Source organism: Topomyia yanbarensis, chromosome 2 (assembly GCF_030247195.1).
Source record: "Topomyia yanbarensis strain Yona2022 chromosome 2, ASM3024719v1, whole genome shotgun sequence".
Taxonomy (NCBI): Eukaryota; Metazoa; Arthropoda; class Insecta; order Diptera; family Culicidae; genus Topomyia; species Topomyia yanbarensis.
The window spans coordinates 427,968,627-427,995,319 of NC_080671.1; the positions used below are offsets into that span (position 1 = coordinate 427,968,627).

The window sequence follows — 26,693 nt, forward strand, 5'->3', positions numbered from 1 at the left end:
AGGCCCAGACTTGGTGCTTAGATCCAGACAAGTGTCTGGATCCGGACCCTCGGTTCGGACACGTTGATCCAAATCATAGGTCTTGCTTCCCGTAAATGACGGGAAGGACTGTTCATGTTTTGTGCAGTCGCTATCTTGCTGTTAACGTCCGTGATAGAAAAGAAATTTCAATTTAACACCGGCCGAGGTACCCCACCACTATTCCGAGTCGTTTTTTTTTCTGACTGTTCTTTGAAGCTAGCCGAGTGTGAGCCGATCTTCAAATACGGAATGGGTCGTGTAGAAAAATCGAACCTCGTCTTTATCCCCATTGTGTTATTTATTGAATAAGAATTGATGAAACATGAGTGCGACGCAGAGAAGATTTGAATGTGTTGGTATTGCCGTTTGGGGAATTTTTTGTTGGGACCGTTCTAGCATGAAACGTCTTGCTATTAGAGCAATTTTTTCTTATTACCGCATAGGTATTACGGCCGAGTTTTGGGTGTAGCTAAAAGCCAAGGACCGCTGCCGGAGCAGCCAACGACGTTCCGGGAGAACTCGGCCGTTATAGTCTCGGCCGTTATAGTCTCGGCCGGTCGGAAGAAACCGCCCGCCTTCCCGCCAACGGTATCAGCAGATCGATGAGATCCATCAGTACACAGTGTAACAGAGGAGGTAAACTTCTAATTTATTTTGTTTGTTTATCTTTTTTTGTTGTGAAACGAAAATCCGAAATTCTGTAGAAGCACCTAGGCCGCCCTGAAAAGAAGGGTCCGCCGGGCAAACAAGAACCCGAGTAGTGGACAAACGCCTACTTACATATTGTTTCATCAATATGACAATGCCTCTAATTGATGAATCGGCGTCGCTTAGATATTTCGCTTTAACTTACAATTTTTTTGAAAATAAAAAATAATATGTTTTGGACTACATGTACATGAAGCTCGGAAGGCACCGAACCTTAGGGACAAACAGAAAACTTGTCTGGCAAGCAAACTGCAGATGTGGCAAAATGATTCAGCTCTTCATTGCATTTGGAATGTCAACGAACTAATCTATAAGAACAAACCCATTCCAATTCTGCTTTTCTGAACGGCTACATTTGGAATCTTCCACTATGGCCAGGCCGTTTTAGACTGGTGCGAAACCTATAATGTTTTGAACTAACAGACATTACAAATATTGAGAAAATTCGAGTCGTCTCGAAGCCGAACCTACGTAAACTCCCCAAAAAAAACTTAATGGCAGCTTATACATCATTAAACTGCAAAAAAAGGAGCGACCCCTTTAATTTTTCACCAATAATATTTTATGGGTATTCTTTGAATATGGAGAATGTAATTTATATAGGTTAAATTTATAACCTTAGTTTGCAGTCAAACGATAAACGCAAAGTCAAGTTATCTTAAAAAAAAACCCAAAACCTCGATTAGGATTAAACCTAGACACGCTACAGTGGAAAGTAGTTAGGTTCACTAGTTATTAAATGTGAGTAGAAAGATTGTTATTATTATCTTAAATTTACTATCTAGTTAAGTCTTCTCGAGCTGGTGAGGCTGGTAATCAACGAGTGTACACATCGTCTATTACATTCTATAACAAAAAAACCTACGTCCACAAAAAAGTTACACCTGGGAAAAAACAAATATTACCCCCAAAACAAATCCTCGGGAGCGTTAATTCATCTGTTTTTTCTGCTCTTGAACTGTGACAGAAAAGCTCCCAAATGGTTCGTTCCCCATACTTGCACTCTACAATATCGATCCCCATTGCTATACGTCCTTGGCCATCCAGTGCAACGATAACTTGAATAACATATACCAACGTGGCATTCGTGCCGCAATTCTTAGACAGTTTGATCGTATTTTTATTTATGTGCGGTGTGCGAGTAGACGCTTGTCTCGGTGCTGCTTTGTGTCTTTTTCTCAAGGCCACATTCTTAAGCTTTTTTTTCGCGTGTGAGGAGCAAACATTGTTTAAATATAAGTTGTTTTTATTTCTCTTAACACATTTCTTGCTTTCTCCCGTATGCGCGGGAGCTGACCCCTTGCATTGGCGTTTCCGGATGGCCAAATGGAGGTTAAATCGGGTTCAACTGTTAAGGCTCCCCTTTTCCGGTCCAAACGATACCCAGAGTTTTTAACTGGCCCATTTGTGGTCTTCTTTCGGGTCAAGAAAACAACGCTGAATCTTCTTCAGATTTCTGAAGACCTGACAGAACGGTTCTCGTCTGTGACCGGTATTTCAAAGGTCCGCTCGGACAAGATAAGGAGTTTGCTATCAAACTCAAAGAAGGCAACGAACGATATTGCTTACTATGAGCACATTACGCGGGATTATAATGTATATAGTCCAGCGGTAAGGGTAGAAAAGGAAGGCGTCATCAGCGATGAGAGTTTGCCATGTGACGATCTGCTGCAGTACGGGGTTGGCCGTGTTAGAGACCGCTTACATCTGCCGGTAAAAGTACCTGAGTGTAAGCGTTTGCACTCAGTAGTAGTATCAGGGGATGGTTAAAATATACCCCCTATCAAACTCTTATCGGGTGACTTTCGCTGGTACCGCTTTACCGAACTACATCCTCTTACACATCGCGGTCAGAAATTGCACAAAATGTAAAAAAGTGGGTGACACCGCCTAAGATGGTCAAGGTCCACTTTGGAAAGTGCGATGAGACTCATCTAGATGATTCGTGCAGTAAGAATGCTGAGAAGTGTCCTTACTGTGGAGAGAGTCTGAATGCTCCACATACAATCTGTGCGGGGATAAACTAAAACGTTCTCTCGCTGGATGTTCCGAATGTTCTTTCGCAGAAATGTTGAAGAAAGCTACGTCATCATCCTCAATAAATTCCTAAGTGCTCTTGCCTCCTAACGATCACAGCGGTGGCTTCCGGGATCACTTGCGTGAGCATGTCGATCCGGCGAACGTTTGTCAACGTCGCTAGGGAGGTTCCAACAAAGGAGCCAAACTCAACTCCCTAGCTAACCGCCAAGGTCTTCTATCGGAGCAGCTAATGGGCACGATGAAGGAGAACGCGGCCGTTGTAGCCTCGGCCGGTCGGAAGGCAGATCGTCGAGATCCAGCAGAGCACAGCAGCAGCAGTTTACCTTTTTTGTTTATGTGTGAAAATTAGAAATTCTGATAGGAGCGCCTAAGCTGCCTTGTTAAAGAGGGTCCGACGGGCCAGTCAACAAGAACGTAAGTGGTGGGGAAACCCTTACTTACCGTTGCGATCTGTGTCAGAATACGAGAAGTTGGGGTTCTAAAGCATTTTGTCATTCATATCACATTTAACATTTTCTCGTGCATATATCTCTATTACTCTTCAATCAATTTTATTAAATGTACCTTGTTTTAAAATGTTTTTTCATCAAATGTCCTAATATCTCAATTTCTCGTATTTTTCGACATGAAATATCTACCATCTACTCTGGTTCCTGAGAGTTTTTCACACTACAGATAGCGAACTAAATAATAATACAGCGAAACAAAATAAAACAATTTTTTGGGAGCAGATCGAAAAAATGGCCAAAGTTTGGGTGAGAACTAGGGGTGTTCAAGAGGGAAGATATCAATGAACATGGTCAGCATAAATGTTCGCATAAAATCTTACACAAAATGCTTATTACATCAAAAAAGGAATCTATGCAATTGTTTAGCTCAATCGGATATCATTAAGGGGGGGGGGCTGCGTTTGAATATTGGTTTTATAATATTCGAATAAATCCAAAGGGGGGAGTAAATGAAATGTTGAAATTTTTTTTGTCGAAATATGTCTAAAAATAGCATGATACATCAGCATATAGTAACAAAACAATCGAAAAGCGCTAAAAACAAATTTAATTTTTTTCAGTTCCAAGGAGTTTTTGAAAAAAGAATCAAAATCAAATCAAAAATTTTATTGTAAAGCCTTATGTTTTTTTTTTGGTTCCGACAGCATGAAGTAACAAGTTACTTTACGCTTGTCCGGACATGCCCTAGACTCAGGTGATTCGCATTTCTAATGCCAAAAGATCTTGACTCCTACGGTAGCAGACAAAGGGTTAAGTCACCGGTAAGCTCTAAGCTTGCATATTTGATCCTTCCACGCTTTTTTAAACTTTCTCCATTCAACTCTTTGCTTTCCCTTGAGTACTATGGCTCTTAATATTGATTTCTACCAACATGTTGTCAAGTAATTATTAAAAAAATCGAACAGGGTTACGCTGCAGTAGAATAATTCAAAACCCATTTTTATTGGCATACTTTGAAGTCTTAAAAATGGTTTGTTTTTTGTCGAGCTATATGTGCTTATTTACAAAAAGAGATATGACGGTAAGTGGTTTCTAGTTTGAGAGCTGAGTATGTAGTATTTTGGAATTGTAGTCCGTATTTCAATGACATCCTACGAACTACCATTCTAGAGTATTGATTTTGATACCGGGTACGACGAAAACGTCACTCTTCAGCTTTCAAATGACCTTCATAAACTTCGCATACTGCCAAAGTATCAGCCCCATACTCATACAATTAATATCGATTGATTTAAATTCGCAGCACGTGGTACGTTTCGAGGCGACCATCGAACACCGACTGCAACACCATACACCACGGCGATAGCGAGCAACATGGTCGATGAAACTCACAAAGCAAAATGCTAATACCCAGTCGGTTTAGTCTTTACTGCGAGAGCAGACAACAAGCACTGGCAGTAATGGTACAGCTGTCGCAAGAGACAATGATCGGCCCAAAACAAAATGCGCAAATCCGTCGGTGTACCCCTGACTGGACAGATAGCGCAAATAGCGTGCACGCTTTGCTCGTTTGCGTGGTAATGGGGAACACTGAATACAATGTGAGTAAAGTAAAGTGCGAATTGGATTATGGTCTACTGAATGTAAATTTAGCAGAAATTTTAACGCTTTGCTAAAATTAAGGCAAAGTTGTTGTACTTTGCAAGGTCCTTCTTTTTGTTTAAGGGGGAAGGGGGTTTGTGAAAGCTTCAGCAAGAAAAAAAAATCACTTTTTGGCAATTTTTTTAGAACTTCGGATAAAGCGAATTTACCAAAACTTTTGTGCGTTATAATGTATCATTTCAATAACATTCTGTAATTTTTTCATGCAAAAATATCCACAAGAGACTCGGTGATGAAGTTTTTTGTAGAACGTCTCTGAAAAAAAATGATTTGCGGTGTTACCTGCCATTCAAAAACTACTTAAGGGACCGTACACTAATTACGTAAGGCATTTTTAGAACATTCCAACTTCCCCCTCCTCCCAGATAAGAATTCGTAAGATTTTGACGAACTCTCCCTCGCCCTACATAAGATCCTATCATGATTTTCGTAATTAAAAAATCATATTGTTAATTCATTAAATAAGATACCGAAAACGATACTTATAGAATTATTTCAAGAAAATTCATGACAAAATTTAATTGCATTTATTTCCATCCTAGTAGAACAACTATTGGGTGATATTTATAAAAGCCAATCTGGTCCATATAATCTGCTTCGCTATATTCCACTTCCTTTGAATCTATTTTCTTGTGATACAGAGCTCAAAAGAATTTATAACCTGTTCTGGCATGAATTTATTCTGAGCTCGTACGCATAGCTCCGACATCTTCGAATTTTCTTGAAGTAAAATACAGTTCACACTCTAGAAATATTCGGCCCACAAGATCTGTCACAATCGCATGACAGAACATTTTCCGAATACCTTGATGTAACTGCTCTAACACCATCGACAATTAAGACGCTCCTCACGATGGCAACAATAAACAAAATTACATAATTAATTTAACAATCATATATCATATCATAACACTTCAATTCCAGGTCCACCTTTCCTTGGCCATGATGTACAATATGTGCTAATTTTGTTTGATATAGAAAATATTCATGGCACAAATAATAAATAATTCTTGTGTGAAGAATAATTTTCTTATTGATTTCATTTTCATACTTTTTTATGATATTACGTAAGAAAGAACAAACCCTCCCTCCCCCTCAGATAAGAATTTGTAAGATATTTTGAAACTCCCCCTACCCCATATGCCCTTACGTAATTAGTGTGTGGCCCCTAACCAATTTATTTCAAATTTTACATACACATTGTATGTGAAAAATACCCAACCCCTAGGTTGAGCTTTTCAGACAATTGTTCAATTAAGGGTGCTTTTTACTCATTTGAAATAAAAATTGCAATCTTTCACGAAAAATTCCGTCACCGTTTTTCACCCCTTAATCGAAAAATTATCTGAAAAACTCAACGTAAGGGTTAGGTATTTTTCACATAGAATGTCTATGTAAAATTTGAAATAAATTGGTTAAGTAGTTTTTGAATGGCAGGTAACACCGCAAATCATATTTTTTTCCAGAGACGTTCTGCAAAAAACTTCATCACCGAGTCGCTTGTGAATATTTTTGCATGAAAAAATTACAGAATGTTACTGAAATGATACTTGATAACACAAAAAAGTATTAATCAATTCGCTTTACCCAAATTTGTGGAAAAAATTCGCTAAGAAAGTGATTTTTTAACTAGCTAAAACCCTTACCGTCCCCCTTAAACAGATGCTAGTGTGGTTCTAATTTTAGAAATATTTTAAATTGAACTTTTTAATGGTTGGAGATAGAGCTTTACTGTCTTCGATGAAATTGTAGAGCAACACATTTTAGACAAATTTGCTACAGACATGCAAGCTTTAGCTTTAACACTTTCCATTGAACGATAGATCCAAATGTAAGCTTTAGGGTGTTTAAAAAAACGATTTTATGTATTTCTATAACTTGTAATTTTTATTTTACACAAAAGTATCTTTTGGACAACTTGAAGATTATTTTAGTGCCCATAATTTGCTTCAAAATGCCAATTACTAAACTTTTTTCGTTTCAAAGTTATGAGAACTGTTTTTTTGAAAAAATATAACTTTTTCAAATAGCTTCTATTTTCGATTAGGGCACCTAACATTAAATACCATTGCTATCATATGAAATAGCATGCTTTGTAGTATAGATCACCAGAAAATGACTAATAAGATAGTTTTTTATATCTTGCAATATTTACCCAAAAATAGATTATTTTTAGTAAAAAGTATATATAACTTCCTAACGAGAGAAGCTAGAGGTCCGATATATTAAGACAAATTGTTCTCCCTCAAAATATCTGAAAGTATTTCTAAAGTAAACTTAATGAAAAATCTAAACTGCAAAAGTTAAACAGAGAAAACCATTTTTTAAGAAACACTCTTATATTTTTTTTGTTAATTGTATTGCAAAATGAAAAGTACAAGGCATAAAGTTTTAGTGTCTTCTCCATAGTTTTTTTTTAATTTTATTTTCTCCAATTAACAAGCCCCTCCTTCTGATACTGTATGTCTAAAGATGCAAAATAAACGTTAATAAATACTTCCGAAGGCACCAATGACCGATGTTCAGCCAATTTCGTGTTAATTCAAATCTTAAATTTGAATAACAAAATTTTTGGGGCATTTTTTGTTTCTAGTAGAATAATATTACTACTACTACTATGACTGTATTCAATATATTCAATGTGGTACACAGTCCCAAGTCGTTCGCCGTCGTTTCGTGAAATTCCGGAGGATTTTCCTAATGTTACTGGTTATGGTTTCTTATCGTTTTTATCTTTCGTGTTTGTGTGTGTGTTTGAGGAATCACTATTGTTATTTTGAGCCAAATAGAAACAGCAATGACTTCTCAGTCGATTTTTAGTATCGGTTTGGCCTATTGTGAAATATACGGTACAATTATTTGTGTTTTCCGTCAACGCTCAACGAACGCGGAAGGTTTCTGTTTTCATGATCATGTACTGCCTATTAGGACGTAGAAGTCCTGTATGGATTTTTGTCGAATGTGAGTTGTCTGTTGGTTTGTATTTTTTATAAGTTTTTTGTTTTTTTTTTGTGTATATTACTACTAATTAATCGACTTCGCCAAGTTTCTCTATTGTATCAGAGAGCGAGTAAGGGCGCTATAACCCTGGCTCATTAGCCAGGGCAGAGTTAAATACTTCATTCCCATCCCAGGAAGCTAGGACCAAAGAAGTGACATTAACCGTCTTAGCAAAGTCACTCCCAAAGATTTATCAAACCCCCATCAATTTGAAACGGTTATGTACGGTTGTCCACGTTTCTTCCTTATTCAAGGTTCAAAATAATCCGTTGATTAAATTATTCATTGAATGAATAATATGATTACCGTATAATTTTGAATCATCTTTATTTTGTACGCTGCACAGTTGGCCTGGCCGCTTTAATGCTTGTGTCATATTCAATATGTGCCACAAACGTTAATAATAACAAGACAAATTGTGGACGAACGTCTGCAATTTTCCAGGAGCCCTACATGTATTGGCTGTGTATGTGTAGACTAGACTAGATTTTTTTTCTCCAATTTTCTGAAAGACAGCGGAACTCTATCTCGAACCATTAAAAAGTTAATTCTCTGATCTTAAAAAAATTAGAACCACCCTCACCAATATTTAAAATAATAGAAAAGAATTGTAAAGTGAATATATTATTATGAAAACGATACTATATTTTTTATATTGTCCACCGTGAAAGTAATTCACACATGTTACAAAGGGTCAATTAGCGAAAAAAAGATTTTTAATATTACTTGTTCAGTTTTTTTTCCAACTTGTGCTTCTGACATTTTTCAGAACTTTGGAAAACGAACATTTTTAATGCATCAAAACTCTAGCTTTTATTATTCAAAAGATATATGCACTCAATATATCAAAAATAGATTTTTTAGATCAATTTTATGAAATTTTTAAAAAATATCGTATTTGCCGTTTTTTGCTCAATTATAACTATAATCATGACTTGATTTATAGTTGAAAACCCAAATATCTTTTGTTTGCCCCAATGAGCGATATTGTTATTCCAAAAAAAACCCTTTTTGGGGAAAAAGCGCTCATAACTTTTCAACGAAAATAGTTAGATATGTGGTGCCATGAAACAAATTATTCACCTTAAAACATCCTTAAAGTTGTTTAAAGACTACTTCGGTTTTAAAGCAAGACAGCAAAAGTTACTTGAATAAAATAGTTTTTTCTAAAATCTTCGATTTTAAATTTGTTGTAAAACAAAAAGTATGACAGATAGAGCTTGCATTCTGGACCACTTTGCAATGTTCTTGCAGAATATAGTCCTTGATCCCCGTATTCCGTGTAATGCGACAGAAAAAATTTTGATCAACCAATTCCCAAATTTTGAACGACACCAGATCTGACGCAAAAGTAGTAGCCCTCGCCTATCTCCAACATATCAGCCCTGTCATAGCTGGGATCACGGCTCATCGGGCACTCCTCTGCTGTGATAGCTAATCAACGAACACTGATACACGCCACTATACATCACGTCTCTGCGGCGACAGCGAGTGACATGCGCAAGCAAACATTTGGCGATGTGCCTCCGTCTAGGCAGACATCGTGTACGCTTCGCTTGGTTGCGCGGAAATAGGTGATACCTGGGAGGGAGAAACAGACTCAAGAAATGTGAATGTCATAGCCAGCCAGAACGAAACTGTCATTCCGAGCCACAAAAAAGTGTTCATCGAGGAAATGAGAGTATTGTTATCATATGCTTGCTTGAAAATGTTTCCAAACGATGAGTTTCCTTGATTTTTTGTCTAGATTGGGTGTAGCAGTAAATATTATTAAAGTTTTTCTGTGATTTTAATGCCATTTTGAAATTAGCCAGATAAATTTTTCGGTAATCCGTGCTGCCACTATCAAATAAATTGTATTTCTATGTATTCAATGATTAATAAGAATTTAGATGCGTTCAAAAGTTTCGAGCATCGTTTTAAGATAATATTGCGATCTTGCTATAATGTAAAATAAACGCTAATTTTATATGAAAATTTCAAATAATATTTACATTTTAAGCTCAATGAACTACGCCTAAAATATATTTTATGCTTGTTATGAAACCAGTTATGGAAATGTGACGACGCTGTAAATAGGGTAAATTAATTGATTCTTTACAAAATATTTAAAAAGTCTAAATTAACTATTACTCTGGTTCAGATTTATTTTTCCCGACTAACCCTTCGTTTCAAGGTGGCGAAGAGTTCATCAAATATTGCTAATTCCTTTCACAAAGCAATGAAAATGAAAAACAAAATTTACTACAAATTAACCTTCCGGAAGTCGCGCTAGTGCACTGAGTGCACGCTGCTCTGAAAATCTAGCGAAATCGTCTTAGGGGACCAGCGGCTGCTCGTTCGGTAAGCCATATGCGCGACTTCCGGAGGGTTAAGGAAAGTAATATTTCGCAATGTGCTACAATTGAAATATTGCATTCCACTAAGTCGCTCAAAATGGTGTAAAAAAGTTATTTTACTGCAATTTTACCAAATCATTTCACTCTTAGTGGTGCTTATCACCAGCTGCACTAAGGTCTGGCAGATTTTTTCTAATCCAACTGACTAGGTCAACATCAAACGAGTTCTTGCGGTGTTGTTTTGCTACTCCAGCAGCGATCCTTAACTGGGCTAGGGAGGTGAGTTTTGCCCCTTTGTTGCGAAATTAAAATTTGTTGGTGACGAATAACCGACACCACATAGTGTGATGTCGTAGCTCTGCCTCCTTTGCTTTCCTTCTCCTGTTAGTTGTGGAGGAGAGCAATGCTCGTTCGGCCTCCACAGTGAGAGTAGCTGGTGCTTTTGTATTCTTGGCACTTAAGGCCTATTTACACCCTCGGTGAAAATGAACGTGAACTCGATGCGCACCAAATTGTTTTTTTCCAATATCTCACTTATTAGTGCATGGAAATTGATGAAACTGGAACTAAACGATAGTACATTAATATACTTAGCGAATCCATGCACAATTATTCGATATAATTGAATCTATGCAATAATATTCATATTCCCCGATCATTTTAAATATTCCACGGTGAAATATGTCCGCAGTGGATAATTCACTTGTTCACCGGGAGTGTAAACGAGACGATGGGCAGAATTGATGCGAAGTGGTGAATATAAATGTCATCGCTGTTCACGGTGAACGTTCGCCTTCGAATACTAGATTGCATTCTGACAAACTGTAAACTGCCAGGTGAACGTGAAATCGTTGTTCGCTGATGAAACTGTTCACGACGTCGTCCACCGTGAACAATGGAAGGTATTCAACACATGTTCACGTTCATTTTCACCGAGAGTCTAAATAGTGCTTTAGTCGGGGAAGTGCAATACTACACCACATTAAACCGATAAAACCGTTCTCAAACGTCAAAAATTTACAGCTTTACTTTAACGTAGTAATAAAAAGCGATTAAAGTTCTCTAAAATGCCTAGCACTCGCTTTGATTCCAATTTCTGTCTCGTTCCACTCAAAATCCACCACCCCCCAGATCAGTGAAAATCTCCGGGTCAAAGCCTCTCCAGAGGTGGCAACCCTAGCTGTAAATGTTCTCTACTCCAAGAAATGGGAATATAGAATCAAAAAATATGCTGTGACGTGCACGTTTTTTTGTTAATTCAAAAATATTTTTTGGTTTAATATAATTTATATCATCTTTCTATTTAAAACATGTGATAAAAGCTATTTTCATATCTATAGTAAAGACCAATAATAATGGTGTAAATCGTGCGAAGAAAGTTTTAAAAATTTGTGACTTATTTGACAATTTTAGAATGAGTGACGCCTTGCTAGTCAGATTTGACGGTTCTCCAGTTTAAAGTTTCTTTTGAGAGTATACTGAGAAAATGAAAATCATCAACGTAGGCTTAGATGCATGCTAATAAATAAAAACAAAGTTTCGAAAAAAATTGGCATGTTACTTAGACGTGAAGTTTGACATCGACATAATATTTTTAATGTTCGGGTGCTCATGCAGCTTAATCTGATGATCAGAATCATGAAAAAATTCCATTTCTATCTATTAGTTAAAATCTTACACTTCGAAAGTTATTTGCAAAATAACCTTGGCTAAATTTGACAGTTCGACGGTTAAAATTGTTGGATCATGTAAAAAGAAAGGCGGAAACAGTTTTCTGTACTTTATTTAGGTTGGCAATATTTTTCAGTAGTAAATAATGGGGAAATATAAAAACCAAAACATGTTATATCAAACGTTTTTTCGGTTATTTCATTATGTGGATATTTACGTTCCAAGGCTGCAGCCGTACCTATCTACCTATCAAATACCTATGCATTGGTCAACATTTCACAAATCAGATAAACATGCCTCTACCGGCGAGTTTCCTTATTCAAGGATTCTGTTAGTTAAATTTTTATAAAATTAAATTCTATTTTTCAGATTGAATTTAATATTGTATCGGTTTTTAATAATCAGTGTAAGAAATTTTTTAGGAAACCGTGGTAGAATGAAGGAGAAGATCGGCACAAAAATCCTATTTTAAAAATAGAAGATTAGATACATCGATCCGAAATTTGCCTCTTTTCACTCGAGTACTGGAAGCAAACTGTCGTCTGACTTTATCTTCAAATCAATGTAAAGCACCCGGAAAAAAAACATTCACTGATTTTATACTGTCCCAAGCTCCTTTCCATCACACGATTGAAGTCATGTGCCGGTAACACGCTTGCATCAATGACACGCAAAAAGAAATTTGCTCATTTATGCGTCGCCCACCTTGATTGATTTTGGCTGTCGAAAGTTTTCTTGCTTCTTGACAAGTGCTATTATTTACATTTCGTGCGTAGTGTCTGTTTCTCCCTCCCAGGGTGATACTAAATGTAACAGAAGTGCATTGCGTGGATTTTATTCTGGCCTACTTAGGTATTTTTTGTCATGTTAGATTTACTCAGAAGGAAAGTAATACTTTGAATTGGTAGTTCATGTGATGTAAAAGAATTTTGGGTAAAAACTCTATACCAACTTTAAGCTCTTTGGGGGAGGATTTCACACAAATTTGGATAGCGTTACTTCTTCATGATTCGGAACGAAGCAGAGGGTGTACATCAGTGATTCAAAAAAATGTCGTTTTATTGTCACCCTAGTGTATAATCACTATTTAATGTTTACTGTTAACGCCAAATTTTTTTGTGTTCGATAACATAGATCTTGTATTATCACTAAAAAAATGTAACATTATTTCGCCGACAAACTGCAACAAAATCCAACGCACACCCACACATACACTTACCACCTGATGATCATCCGTATCGTTCATGTAAAACGTCAGCAGTACGTGTGTCAGTGAAAGCAGCGTTCCGCCAACAACGGCTTCGCGCAACCGAATCGGAAGCATTGTATAAATGATGTAGATCGCAATCACGGTACATCCTCCAGACGATGTGAATTTTCTGCAACGAAAGATATGAAAAAAGAAACTCTATGAAGATGGTTCGGGAAGCACAACTAACTCACAGCATAACAAGCGCTCATGAAACGCGACACTATTCAAACACTCCACCATCCACAGTGCCTGAAGTGTTGAAGTAACTGGCTCTGTTTGCACTTATACATATTATCATTCTGTTCCTTCACGGGACGGCGCGGCACGGTTCCCACAAAGCACAGCACCGGCACAGGTAAGTTCGGAGGAGAAGATACGCGCCTCAAAATATGCTGTGATGATAAATTTATTCCGGGTGCTTTCGTTCCATTACTGTTGACAAGTCAACACGAGTTTAACCCTTTTTTCCCCACTGCAAATCCGGTCTAATGTATGCATAGCGACAGGTACGTGTAGAAAGATTGCAACAGGTTAGCTGTGCTCAGCTGAAATGAAAAGGATCTGTCGAAACTTGAACAGGTTGGAGCTGTTTGATAAAACCTTCCGCGAATGTCCCGGAAAAATAATGTTTTTCGTTAAGGTTTGTCTTTGTCAGACCTTCGCAGCACCTTGGCTGTAGAAATTTGATGAGGGGTATTTCAAACAATTGATCCTAATTGGCCTCCACTCGATGGTGTTGAGGAAGAGGTGAAAAATATAAGCGGAACAATCCTTTTCTAACAATCTTGTCAGTTGGATCAAGAAAACTCAAGAATATTGATTTATTGGTGCTGTTCCGGAAGATAAACTTGGTCGACTTGTCAAAACTTGTAAAAGCAGCTCACGCGCGGGAAAATAAACTTTGGTTACTGTGGTTCGACGTGAAAAGTTTATCAGAAATATGGGGGGGCTTGATTTCCAATAGGAACATATTTCAAATTTGCAATCGAGCAATGTCCGAATTAAACAAATCCGCACGCGGAGATGTTATTGGAAACGGTGACCGGCATAAATTGGTCAAACATACGTTCGTAATGTAATTTCATTCCAATTAATGCAATTCGCTCTTGTCAGTTATCGTTGTCATCGAAAACATGAGCGCGTTGCTTAAATCCTTCGCGCACAGTACTTCCCGCATCGTTCAATACCACAGCATTCGTTTTAATGTCCACGAAGCCTTGAATCCCAATTAATCGGGCACAACTGTATCGCGAAAGAATAAAATATGTTGGTCGCGTGTGCTGCACTTTGCAACCCAAATGACGTGGTTTTACCTAGTGTAGCGTTAATTGAAATTCAATTACACAGCAGGCGGAAAATGCTCTCGATATGTGTGCTTGGTCCGTGCCTTCATAGTCCGGTACCGGCACCGCCAACCAACTGCCCCTCCACAATATATCTATATAGTTTCATGTAATCCTAGCTCCCACATGCGATTGCTAATAATTGTTGAGCTTCCATCGTATGTCGAGTTTAACTTTTTGATATGCAACGCTACCAGCAAATATTTAAATGCATACCTACACGCTCGAACAAATGCTGAGAGATTGAGTTGCATTTCGACGGAACTCAATGCTAATTGTAGTCATTCGGGCATGTTTTTGCATTGTGGCGCTTGAAATTTTGGAGTGGAAACTGCTGGGGTAGCTACGAAACATGGAATGCATTCGTGAACATACTCTTAAAAATTAAATTAAATTGAGTATCAATCATCGAAATGGGGTAGGAATTTTATGAGTATATTTTTGTTTACCCAAGCTTTCATTCTGTTTTATTGCCCACATACTTCCTTTATTCCCATTTCTTGCTAATAAACATTTTTTATGGTATAATAATATTCGTGCGTAAAAATACGTTTTCAGCTTTATACTACTATAAACGGTAGAACATTGATTGCCTTTTCAACAATTAATCGATAAACTTTTTGAAATGAAGTAGATGTGACGAATTTCGCGCCACATGAGAACTTTGTTTGTGACAAGTCACTTTGCATACTTTCTTTTTCCAAAAATGATCTAGACTGTCTTTTGAAAAGGGTCAAACTTTTTACCAATTTTTTAACAAATGGCTATAGTCTGAAAATGACAAATCATACAAAAAAATGTGGAAGGAGTGATTTTTACAAAATTAGTAAAAATTTTACAAAATTAGTCGATTTAAAAAAAAAATTAAAATAGATTTACAAAAAACCCCATCTTTGATTTGGATGAAATTTTGTTCCAAGATAGGTAATTTTGTTTCCCACCTACCGTCAAAAATTCAAGTTGAACACTTTCAAGGAAAAAAAATTATTTGAAAAAATCATTTCCTTGTCTAAAATGATTTTTTTTTCAGTGTATTTTTATCGAAAAGAAGAATTTCACGAAGATCCGTCCGCAAATCTCTAAAATCGTGACCGACCATCTTAAATTTACAGGTTTAAACGGCATGGAAGACTAAACATTTTCCACAGTCAATAAGATTATTTTGACGCAAGCACAATTTTTTAAAAGGGCGTAGACGTTTCTACAAGCCGTAATTTCCATTTTTTGTTCGATGACTCTATTTTAAACATAAAAATTTCATAGAACTAGTTACAGGGAATGAATACTTCTGTACGAAAAAAAAACACAGAAAAATGTTGTGTCATTTTTCACAAAAACAAAGATTTATGTTGACAATTCAAATTGCAAATACCCATTTTTTCTTATTTTTATATTTTGTCAACAAAAACTTAAAGAGAAGAGAAACATTTTGAATGTGTTTTCATTATGGAAAACTTATCAATTAGAATGTTTTTCTAACAAAAACCTCATACATGATATCAAATTCCATATTAATTGACATACAAAACTGTAATTTCATAACAAAATATAATTCTAAGTATCCTTTTAAATCAAAATACATTTACATAATGCTTATAGTTTTCGAAATATTTGGAATTTTGCTCCAACAAATACAATTAATTCATAAAATGTCAAAACTCAAATGTTTTTCGTTTTAAAAACATAAAAGAAGCTTTTGCAGTGTATTTGGATCATGGAGAAGCTTTCAATAAAAAAGTTTTCCTAAGAACAACTTTTGACAAATTTTTATAATTCATACTACTTGCAGTCAAAATTTTTTTTGAATGATTCTAAACGCCATTCTAAATCAAAAGGCTTATAACAAAAATTATCTGAAAACAGTTCTTATTGATCCAAATATACTGAAAAAGTTTCTTTTATGTCTTTAAAACGAAAAACATTAAATTTTTGACATTTTATGATGGGATAACGCGAATAACTTTTAAAAGCGACATAATTACACGAATTAATGGTTTTTGTTGGAGTAAAATTCCAAATATCTCGAAAACTATTGCATTTTGGAAGATGCTTATTAAATGCATATTGATTTAAAATATTTAAAATTATACGCTATAATAAAATAAAGTTTTGTATGTCAATAAGCATGAAATTAGTATGAAATGCATGCACAAAGTTATTGTTAGAAAAACTTTTTTGCTGATAATTTCTCCATCATGAAATCACATTCAGAATATTTCTTTTCTTTTTAGATTTTTGTTGATGAAATATAAAAATAAGAGAAAAGGGTTTTATTGCAATTTGCAATTTAAAACAAGACATATTTAAAGCATAAGCATAAGCATAAGCATAAGCATAAGAGATCGCCCGTAGTTGCTACTCCGTTATTGACCAGAACCAAATTAGGTTGCAAAATGTTGATTGGAACAACATGCTTGGGAATAACATGATGAGCCACATTGTACAATCTATTCCGATCCCTGCATGCTGATTAATACCAACGCCGGCTACGTCCGAATGCAGATCTTCTGGGAAAGGAAGGAATGTTAGTCCGATACATGTTGCTACTAGAGACCGAGGAATCCTCTGCATCTCCACATGTATCACGGGAAGGGGAGAGTTGTTAGTAAGTGTGCCAATAGCGTTATCATGTAATAATTGCTCTGGGCAGCCGGCTGCCGAGAATTTGGGAAATTTATCATTTGTTGTATTAATACGATTAGCAAAATAAGCAACTTCAACTCCGGATAGCCGGCTATAAGGAGCACTGCTTATATTTTTTAATAATATTCAATCACGCGACGAATTTATTCGTGGTTTCTATCGTGTCGGTGCTGATTTTACCTGGCGATCGCTTGAATAAAATGGGGAATCTTATACCGAAGGTTCATCAGACTCTTCCATAGGTGTCGCGGAGTTGGTAGTTTGGAAGGAAATAGGGTCTAGGATTCGCTCCAAGCAAGCGATGCGACCTGTAAAGCATAGTTTATTAGGGATCATCCATAAATGACGTAGCATTTTTTGAGCAATTTTTACCAGCCCCCTCCCCCATCGTAGCATTTCGTCACAAACCTCTAAATACCCCCTGGTAATTACGAAGCTTGACGGTAACTCTCCCCCCCTGTCCCCGTGATTTTTTTTTAAATAAAAACCGATGTTAGTTATTCCACTTTGAAAAAGCTACATAGCCTGACATGACCCCCTACCCTCCCGTCGTCACACATCATCACAAAATGCAAAACTCTCCCCTCCCCCATATAATGCTACGTCATTTATGAATGATCCCTTAGTTTGTAGTTCAGTTAGTTTTGGAAAACACGATCGCTCGAAAAAGATCTTGTTTAGTTTTTTGTTCTTTCAAAATCTGGGTAGCCGGCTACCGAGAGTATCCTATGTTTTCTAAACAAAAGCAATTTCAACTCCACACAGCCGATCGTGGGAGTATTGCCCAGAAAAACTAATCTTATCTGCTTAATGGGCCGGATCACTATTTATTGCGACATTATTTAGACTAACTTCGCTATTCCTTCTCTACGATATATTTTTTGGGTTGCAAACTATCGAGTGATAACACGTTTTACAGACAAAGAGTTATGATAGCTCTAGATGTTATAAATCAGCGAAAGTGTTTCCTATTTCTAATATCGGATTGTTTGTGAAATACATGTATACGAACGATTATATCGAACATTGAAGGGAAATACAAAGGATCGTTAACCTGATGGACGGGCTTGTTACCAAAAACGGAACTTGAAATTAAATTCATTAAAACAGACGCGGCGAATTTTCAGTACGTATTGATCCGCGTTCATCGATACTAGTCAAATTAAAGTCTTATTGGAGCTGATTATTCACTTACCAATAGCTTTTTCAATATAATAAACTTTCCACAAAAGTTGAACAAAATCTATTTTCACACATCGTCGAACCTCCTGTGTATTGAAAATGTCCAAAACTATTGATTGCCAACTGCCAATAACTTTCCCTTCAATATAAAACACTCCCGAAAAGTTGACAAAAAATTCGATTTTGACACATCGTCGGACCCCCCCCCCCCCCCACTGTGCTTAGAAAATGTCCAAACTATTGATTTTCAATTGCCAACAACGTGTCCTTCAATAGTTATTTATTTCTAAACAATTGAAATTTAACCGCATCAACTTCAACTCCAATAAACGGGAAAGTAACGCAAAATGTATCGCGATAACCACCGATGAATTATCGACGATGACGATGAATCCGACGATACATTATCGTTAACGGAGTTTCCGATGACGTTGACGGGTGGTTAACGTTATCGACGATGCCGATTAATTATCGATTAACAACCCTGAACCTTAAGGTTCGCCCAGGTTAAGTCTTCGGTACGGAGCAATACCTCGACCTAGGAACTTCTAGTATGTTGTTAGTCGCCTCTTACGACATGGGAGCAGTTCCCAGAGGTTCTATTCTTGGCTGAAATAGTGCAAAAAGATTTCAGCCCGCCGGACACCACACGGCTTCAATTTAAAACAAGACATATTTAAAGCAATAGAAAAAGTAAATAGAACGTTAAGAATGCATAAAATTACAGGAGTGTATATAAAAGACAAGAATAAAATAACCATAGAGAAATTAAAATAAATGGACGAACCGGAATATTTTGAAAAACTGGAAAAATGGAATGATGAAAAGACAAAAAGTAAAGAAAATTGGATAATGAACAAAAACGGAGCAAACAGACAAAATGAAAAACAAAGATAGTAGGAAAAAACCAACATGGTATACTATAGAAACACAAAAAATGGAGAAATTAACACTAAGAAAATGAATAAAATGGATTAAATTATTTAAAGAATAGAAAAACACTGGAAATGAAATTTGAAATAAATCAAATTAACGAACTAAATGTAAAAACCAGGGAAAGTGCATATAGTGTTAAAAAGATCAAATGTTTTTTAGGAAAATAAAAAAAATCAATATGAACGTACAAGAAAATGGTCAACAGAAAAAGTACTTTCAAAATAGGTTAAATGGAAACAATTAAGAAATAACAATAACGAATAAAATCTTAAGAAAAAGGTATAAGAAATAAATAAAATTATATTAAACGATCAATGGGAAAAAATAAAACTACGAAAAACGAAAAGTTAAAAGCATAAGGAAGAAAATAGGAGAAAGGTAAAAAATTAAACAATAAGACAAATTGGAATGAATTTGAATAAGTAAAATTGCTTATGGAAATGCAAAAAAATATGAAAAAAACGGAAATAGAAAAGGCTATGATAAAAATAAATGTAGTAAATAGACAAATTCTAAAAATTGGATGCTATGAAAAAAGAAACAAATAAAAAAGCAGGATATTAAAATATGAAATAATAAGAAAAGTGAAATAAAGAAAGCAGAATTTTCTCGAAAAATTGTGAATAAAATGAAATAACAGAGAAAAAACTATAAATTAAAGTAAGTGATAGTGATAGCAATCGAAAAACCTGTTTTAATCCACCTAGCGGTGCAATTGTGCCTTTCTCATTTCTCTAAACTATGGCACGGAGGCTTTTTATGTTCAACATAATTGTGGAAATGTCCATTACATTCTTAGTACACTTTGCACTTATACACAATGGCATGCCAGCCACGAACTTGATGAGTTACGTGTCGACGGTGAAACACTTGAAACAAAAAAATAGCATACTCCATTAGCCTAATCAGCATTAGATCAATGTTATCTGCTTGCTAACTCATTTTGTCATGCGGGGGTGGGTATGTTAGGAGAGCGAAAGTCCCATGAACGAACGACTCCCCAGCTTAAATTGGTATGCTTTGTGATATAGTGGTGGTTTAAAGATGATGGGGTTGAAAGGGAGGGGTATGAGGGCTGGATGGAATGGTGGTCTGAGGGCTGATTTAAGGAGATTTTTAAAGGAGGGGAGTGAACAGTAGAGGGGGGGGGGGTGTAACCCCTCTCCGTAAACCATCAACTACGCCCCTGTTAAAATCCAGAAACCTTATGCGAGTCGAAAAAAAAATTTGGCCGGGATTAGGTTGACGTTTTTCAGAGTGATTGCATAACCTTTCTATATGAGAAAGGCAAAAATGTGCCAAAATCCAAAAAAGTGAATCGTCGTCAATTTTTTTCGAGTTTGCATCAAATCTCGACGTTTCATGCACCTTGAAGACATTTCGCATCAACAATAAAAATTCTATTTTTTATTTTTCCTATACTTTATATGAGAAATTTCTGTGTGGCCGCACTCTTAAACCCGCAATTCCGGAACCATAATTCCGATCGATCCAAAACTCAATAGCAGCCGATGGGAAGGTTGCACCTTTCAATTGAGACTAAGTTTGGGCAAATCGGTCCAGCCATCTCTGAGAAAAATGAGTGACATTATTTGACACATACGCACATACATACACACACACATACACACATACATACACACATACACACACATACAGACTTTTTCCGATCTCGACGAACTGAGTCGAATGGGATATGACACTCGGCCCTCCGGGCCGGGATTAGGTTGACATTTTTCAGAGTGATTGCATAACCTTTCTATATGAGAAAGGCAAAAAGCAAAAGTAAGGAACGTAAAAAGATGGATAAAATAAAAGAATGGAAATAGATAAAAAAGGCAGAATCTTAAAATTGTAGAAGTACAAATACAATCCACAACTTGAAAAAATAGCATTCCTTATCCTGTAAAAACGTGAATTCTTTATTTGTGTAGGTGTGTTAGCACACCTTAAAATATTTTACAAGAATGTTGTAACTGATTTCTAGTAAATAGTTCAAAAATAAAAATAAAATCGTTACGTTCAGGAAGCGACGTTCAAAATCTCACGCTCACTCCTCCAAAACGAAAAGATTTTGTATGCGGATTTAACTTGCTACATTAGTTAGCTAATCTTGTTAACTAGTTGATTTAGTTTGGTAGCAGAGTTAAATTTTCTATTCGAAATCAATCAAACACAATTTAGTAATTTAGTAGAACGCATGCTTCTTAGAATCATTGGCAGCTGCTGGATTGTGAACTGAGAGATCATCTCTTCATGCTCCATCAATCTATATATATATATATATATATATATATATATATATATATATATATATATATATATATATATATATATATATATATATATATATATATATATATATATATATATATATATATATATATATATATATATATATATATATATATATATATATATATATATATATATATATATATATATATATATATATATATATATATATATATATATATATATATATAAAAGTCAATGTTTGTATGTATATGATTTATAGACTCCCAAACGGCTTAACCGATTACCGTAAAAATTTGTAAATAGTAGGCGTTTGTTATGAAGCGTGTTTATGTGCTATTGGTTGGGGATTATCTGCCCGACAGATGGCGCTTCTGAACAAATTGTGATTTCCTCATATTTCGACGAAAGTCGCAGCAACGCGCGATGGGTATTAGCTAGTGACATATAAAATTCAAAACAAAACTATTAAAATGCTGATAAAAGGCCGTATTTGAAAGAATTGTAAAACGTATTTATCTTTTTTCCATTCCTGGCTGCTTTGCAAGAAAGTCTCCGAAAAAAGCTACATCATTTCAGGAATCAGTAGCGTCTGGCTCAAATGGCACGTTCCCCATGTTGATCGGAGATTTGTGCCTTGCCAAGAATCGTCTTTTCATCATTTTCCTGATGGGAAGGATTGGGGAAGTGGTAAGGTTAGGGGTAAGGAAAACAACGACACAGAACAATTAAAACAGAGCATTCTGCACCCCCGGAGTGATGCTGAACGATCTGCAGGTGCTACAACAGCAGGAATAAAACTTCCAACCCCCGGAGGGATTTAGAACCTCTATTCAAACAGTGAGCGGATATATCAACACCCCCGAGGGGATATTGAGATAACAGAACGACAACACCCCCGAAGAGATATTGTCATTCAAATACGGCTAAAAAACTATAGCTCTTTACCACACTGGGTTAGGAACAAAAGCATATCCTTAAATTTCAGCTCTCTGTACATAGGTTCATCTTTGTATGGAGAACCAAAAATCCGGATGCGCAATTGCATTAATACAGGGCAATTGCATTTCAAATGATATGATGTTCCGTAATCGGATTCACAAAGATCACATGAATAATACTCAGCGCGCTGAATAGTAGCCATGTGATAATTGAGTGCGCAATGTCCAGTCAGTGCCCTGACCAGAATACTGCAGTTGTGCTTGGAAAAATGCAACACATTTTTTGACATTTTCGGACTCACATCCGGCAGAAAAGCCTTTGTTTGAACGCAAGTTTGCAAGCTACGCCAATGGTTGGCATGTTTGAATGCAGCCCAAGAGCAAATCTTGTGCTTTATCCAACTTATTCACAGTGGTAGAACTGGTTCTGGACCAACGAAATCAGTCGCAGCGCCAGCTCTAGCCAATTCGTCCGCCCATTCATTTCCAGTAATACCGGAATGACCGGGTATCCTTAGAAGGTAGATAGCATTTAAAACGCTAAGTTCTTCGATTTGAGTTCGACATGCGATTACTAATTTCGATCTCGAATCTGCCGAACTAAGTGCTTTCAGGGCAGCCTGACTGTCATAGCAAAAATAGATTCTTTTACCGCAAATTCCCTGTTGAAGTGCGGATTGTACGCCACACAGAATCGCAAAGATTTCTGCTTGGAATACGGTACAGTATCTACCAAGCGAATGAGATTGGTTTAATCTCATCTCATGACAATAGACACCAGCACCGGCTCGGCCCTCCAACAAAGATCCGTCCATATAACGAACTACGTATTCTTCAAGTTGTCGCTCCATCCAGCCAGACAGCCATTCCTCACGAAGAGGAATTCTCACATTGAAAGTTTTAGAATGAAAACTACATGTGAGTGTAAGGTCACTGGGAGCAAGTGTATATTCATCCCAAGTAACCATTTGGGGCCACAGTCTTGTGTGGCTAGTTACACGATCTATTGGGTTACTGTTCCAGAGCCCAGTAACCCTAAGACGGGATGCACAAGAAAGTGCTTCTTGTTTCAGAAACACATGTAGTGGTTTTATGTTCAAGAGTGCCTCGAGAGCAGCAGTAGGTGTTGTCGAGAACGCACCAGTCATCGCCATCAAGACCATTCTCTGAAGATGGTTTAACTTTGATTGGATTGTCATGACTTCTCCCTTCTGCCACCAAACAAGGCACCCGTATGCCAGTATTGATCTAAGAATTGTTGTGTGGATCCACTGAATGTACTTGGGTTTGAGTCCCCAAGATTTGCCGAAAGCCCGTCTACATTGGCCAAAGGCCATGCAAGCTTTCTTGATCCTGAAATCGATGTGAGCTGTCCAATTAAGTTTTGAGTCGAGAATTACCCCAACGTACTTAACTTGATCTTCGACAATAATTTCAGAGTCAAAAAAACTGCAATGGACGAGCTCCGGTTGTAATCCTTCGTTGCGTGAAAAGCACCATTGAGGTTTTATTTGGATTAACTGATGGTCCAACATGAAGACACCACCGCTCAACAACACATCAGGCTTGTTGCATCAAATCAAAAAGTGTGCCAATGCAAATACCGGTGATCACCATATGACAATCATCATTTAGTTTTCTCAACAAGCTATCGGCGACAAGGTTCCATAGAAGTGGTGACAGCACACCACCTTGAGGACATCCGCAGACACTCAGTTTCCTCATCTCTACTTGTCTTACCGATGAGCACAGATGTCGGTTGCTAAGCATTGCGTGTATCCAGTTCGTGATATATGAAGGTACTCCATGATCTCGTGCTGCTTCCAAAATGGATTCGAAAGACACGTTGTCAAAAGCACCTTCAATATCGAGAAAAACTCCTAAACTTGATTGCTTTTGTGAAAAAGCATTTTCAATGTTGTAGACAACATTGTGTAACAGGGTGGTAGTAGACTTCCCCCGCTGATATGCATGTTGCATTGCATGCAGCGGGTGCTCGCCCAAGCTACCGTCCCGAATGTAGTGGTCGATTAAACGTTCCACTTATTTGAGAAGGAAGGAGGTCAGACTGGTCGGTCTAAAGCTCTTTGCCTCCTCATAAGTGACGCGGCCACCTTTGGGAATGAATTTGACAGTTATTTCCATAACTGACATACTTCAACCCGCCGGATGCCACGCGGCCTCTAGGCTGGTTTTGTCCGGAGAAAGATTTGGAAAACGTATTTATCTTTTTTCCATTCCTGGCTGCTTTGCAAGAAAGTCTCCGAAAAAAGCTACATCATTTGAGTACGACCCCTAGACAAAAATGTTTCGGTATCATCTCGTATCTGAATATGATTTTTTATGGATTTTGTAACAATGAACGGCAAACAAAATACATTAAATTTAAAATTTAAATTTTTGGATTATTTCGAATTATTTAGGTATATCAAGAGTTTTTGATGACTCATTTGACCAATTGAGCTCTCAAATAGAGGTAGGGTTACCGCCTCTAGTGGTACTTTCACCAGTAGAGTTTTACTGAGCAGGGGATAGACTTCAAGAGACACATGGGTATCAATTACAATTTCGAATTAAAGTGATCACTCGACAGAAGTTTGGAGCGCTTCCATTGCTTTTTATTGTATAAAACGCTTAAAACAAATAAATATGCACTGTTTTATTTCTTATGCAGCTCGTTGCACTAGGAGGAAAAATATCTTATTTTCTTCACATTCACCGTAGAGTGTAATGTTTTGCTAAAGCACTCTATCTTTCTGTGCCGTTCACATTTAGTTGTATGTTTTTGCATTTGTTAACAGTTTTGTCGATTTATGTAGTTGGGTGTAGTACTTCGCTCTCCTTCCTTCCTACAAAGAATCTAAAAGCACCAGCCACTCTCGCTGTGAAGGATAACCCGAGCGAGCTTTGCTCTGCTCCTCAATAAACAAACACGGGTTGTGAAATCACACTTCAGTTTTTTTCGAGAATCTTTGTGAGGAACAATGATCCATTGAACCGAAGGTTCAATGGGGTAAAGTAAATCCAAATGGCACTTTTATAATAATTTTTGTCAATACCAAGAGGGGCCCTCCTTAAGAATTAGGGCCTGCAACCCGATGATGATGTTAATGAGGACTGTGTGCTGGACGATTCCTGGTAAAGAAAAGGGCAACGCAAAATTGCAAAATAATCCAATGGATTCTTCCGGGCGAACTCGGATTTACCTGAACGAAGACACGAAATTCGTCTCCAAAAACCGGTGTGGCAACCCTAAGCAGGGTTTTTTTTAATAATTACTTTCGATACTAATCCAACGCTTTCGAAGATTGGATATTCAATAAATCAAAAAATTAGAGGGTTGTCTACAAGACACGACCACTTGTTACTTGTTGTTACTTTAATTGTTATTGTTCACTGATAAAGATACAGAATTGATTATTAACAAGCACAGATTTAAGACAAGCTAGAAAAGGGATTTTTGCATAATATATGAATATTTGTTTATGTTATGATTCACTGGTAACCCAAGTAACAATTGAAGTTTTATAGCACGCTACAAGTGCAATCTAAGTTTTATGAGTGGCTATAAAACAACCTTAAAACCTAATTTGTTACTAGGGAATGGTACAGAATTAACAAGCGCACAATTAATACAAATTAATGAAAGGAATTTTCTAATTGAATCCTTTTTCTATTATGTATTCGTCCTAATAAGGACTGTTTGCTGATAACTATGTTTTGTGATACGGGACGAGAATCCTTTGAAACGATTCGAACCTTGCCGGCGATTCGCTTCTGCTACGAACATTTTCCTTTCGCAGCTCATGTCAAATAAGCACTGAAACAAGGTGATCTCTTTTATCAACTTTTTGGTGCAGATAGAAGACCATCCTTTTGTACGACAAACAAAAATATTTTCATCATTCTTTTTGGGGTGGTTTTCGCTTAGTGGCATGGGTGCCACGTTTATTCATTTTGCAAAAGACTTCTAGTTTGTACATTATTAATTTGAAGAATATTTGCTTATATTATAAGTTACTGGTAAAGATACAGAATCGACAAGCACTTAACTAAACTACAACTTAACTTAATACAAATTAATAAACGGAATTTTCTTCATCAATTCTTTTTCCATTATATATTCGTCCTAATAAGGACGATTTGCCAATAACTGTCTTGTGATACAGGACGAGAATCCCATGAAACGATTTGAGACTTGCCTATACGACTAAACGCACTGCATAAACTAGCAATTCGCCATTTGTTCC

The 26,693-nt window shown here is 36.7% G+C and overlaps 1 protein-coding gene across 2 annotated transcripts in view; it reads right to left on the bottom strand.

The window, feature by feature from the left end:
• LOC131685346 (adenylate cyclase type 6) overlaps positions 1 to 26,693 on the bottom strand; it is a 539,597-nt gene that overhangs the window by 16,293 nt on the left and 496,611 nt on the right. For both annotated transcript variants that reach the window (XM_058969007.1, XM_058969006.1), the window contains exon 9: positions 13,110 to 13,269. In XM_058969007.1, the coding sequence (XP_058824990.1) occupies positions 13,110 to 13,269 (160 nt within the window). The remainder of the gene's footprint in view (positions 1 to 13,109; positions 13,270 to 26,693) is intronic.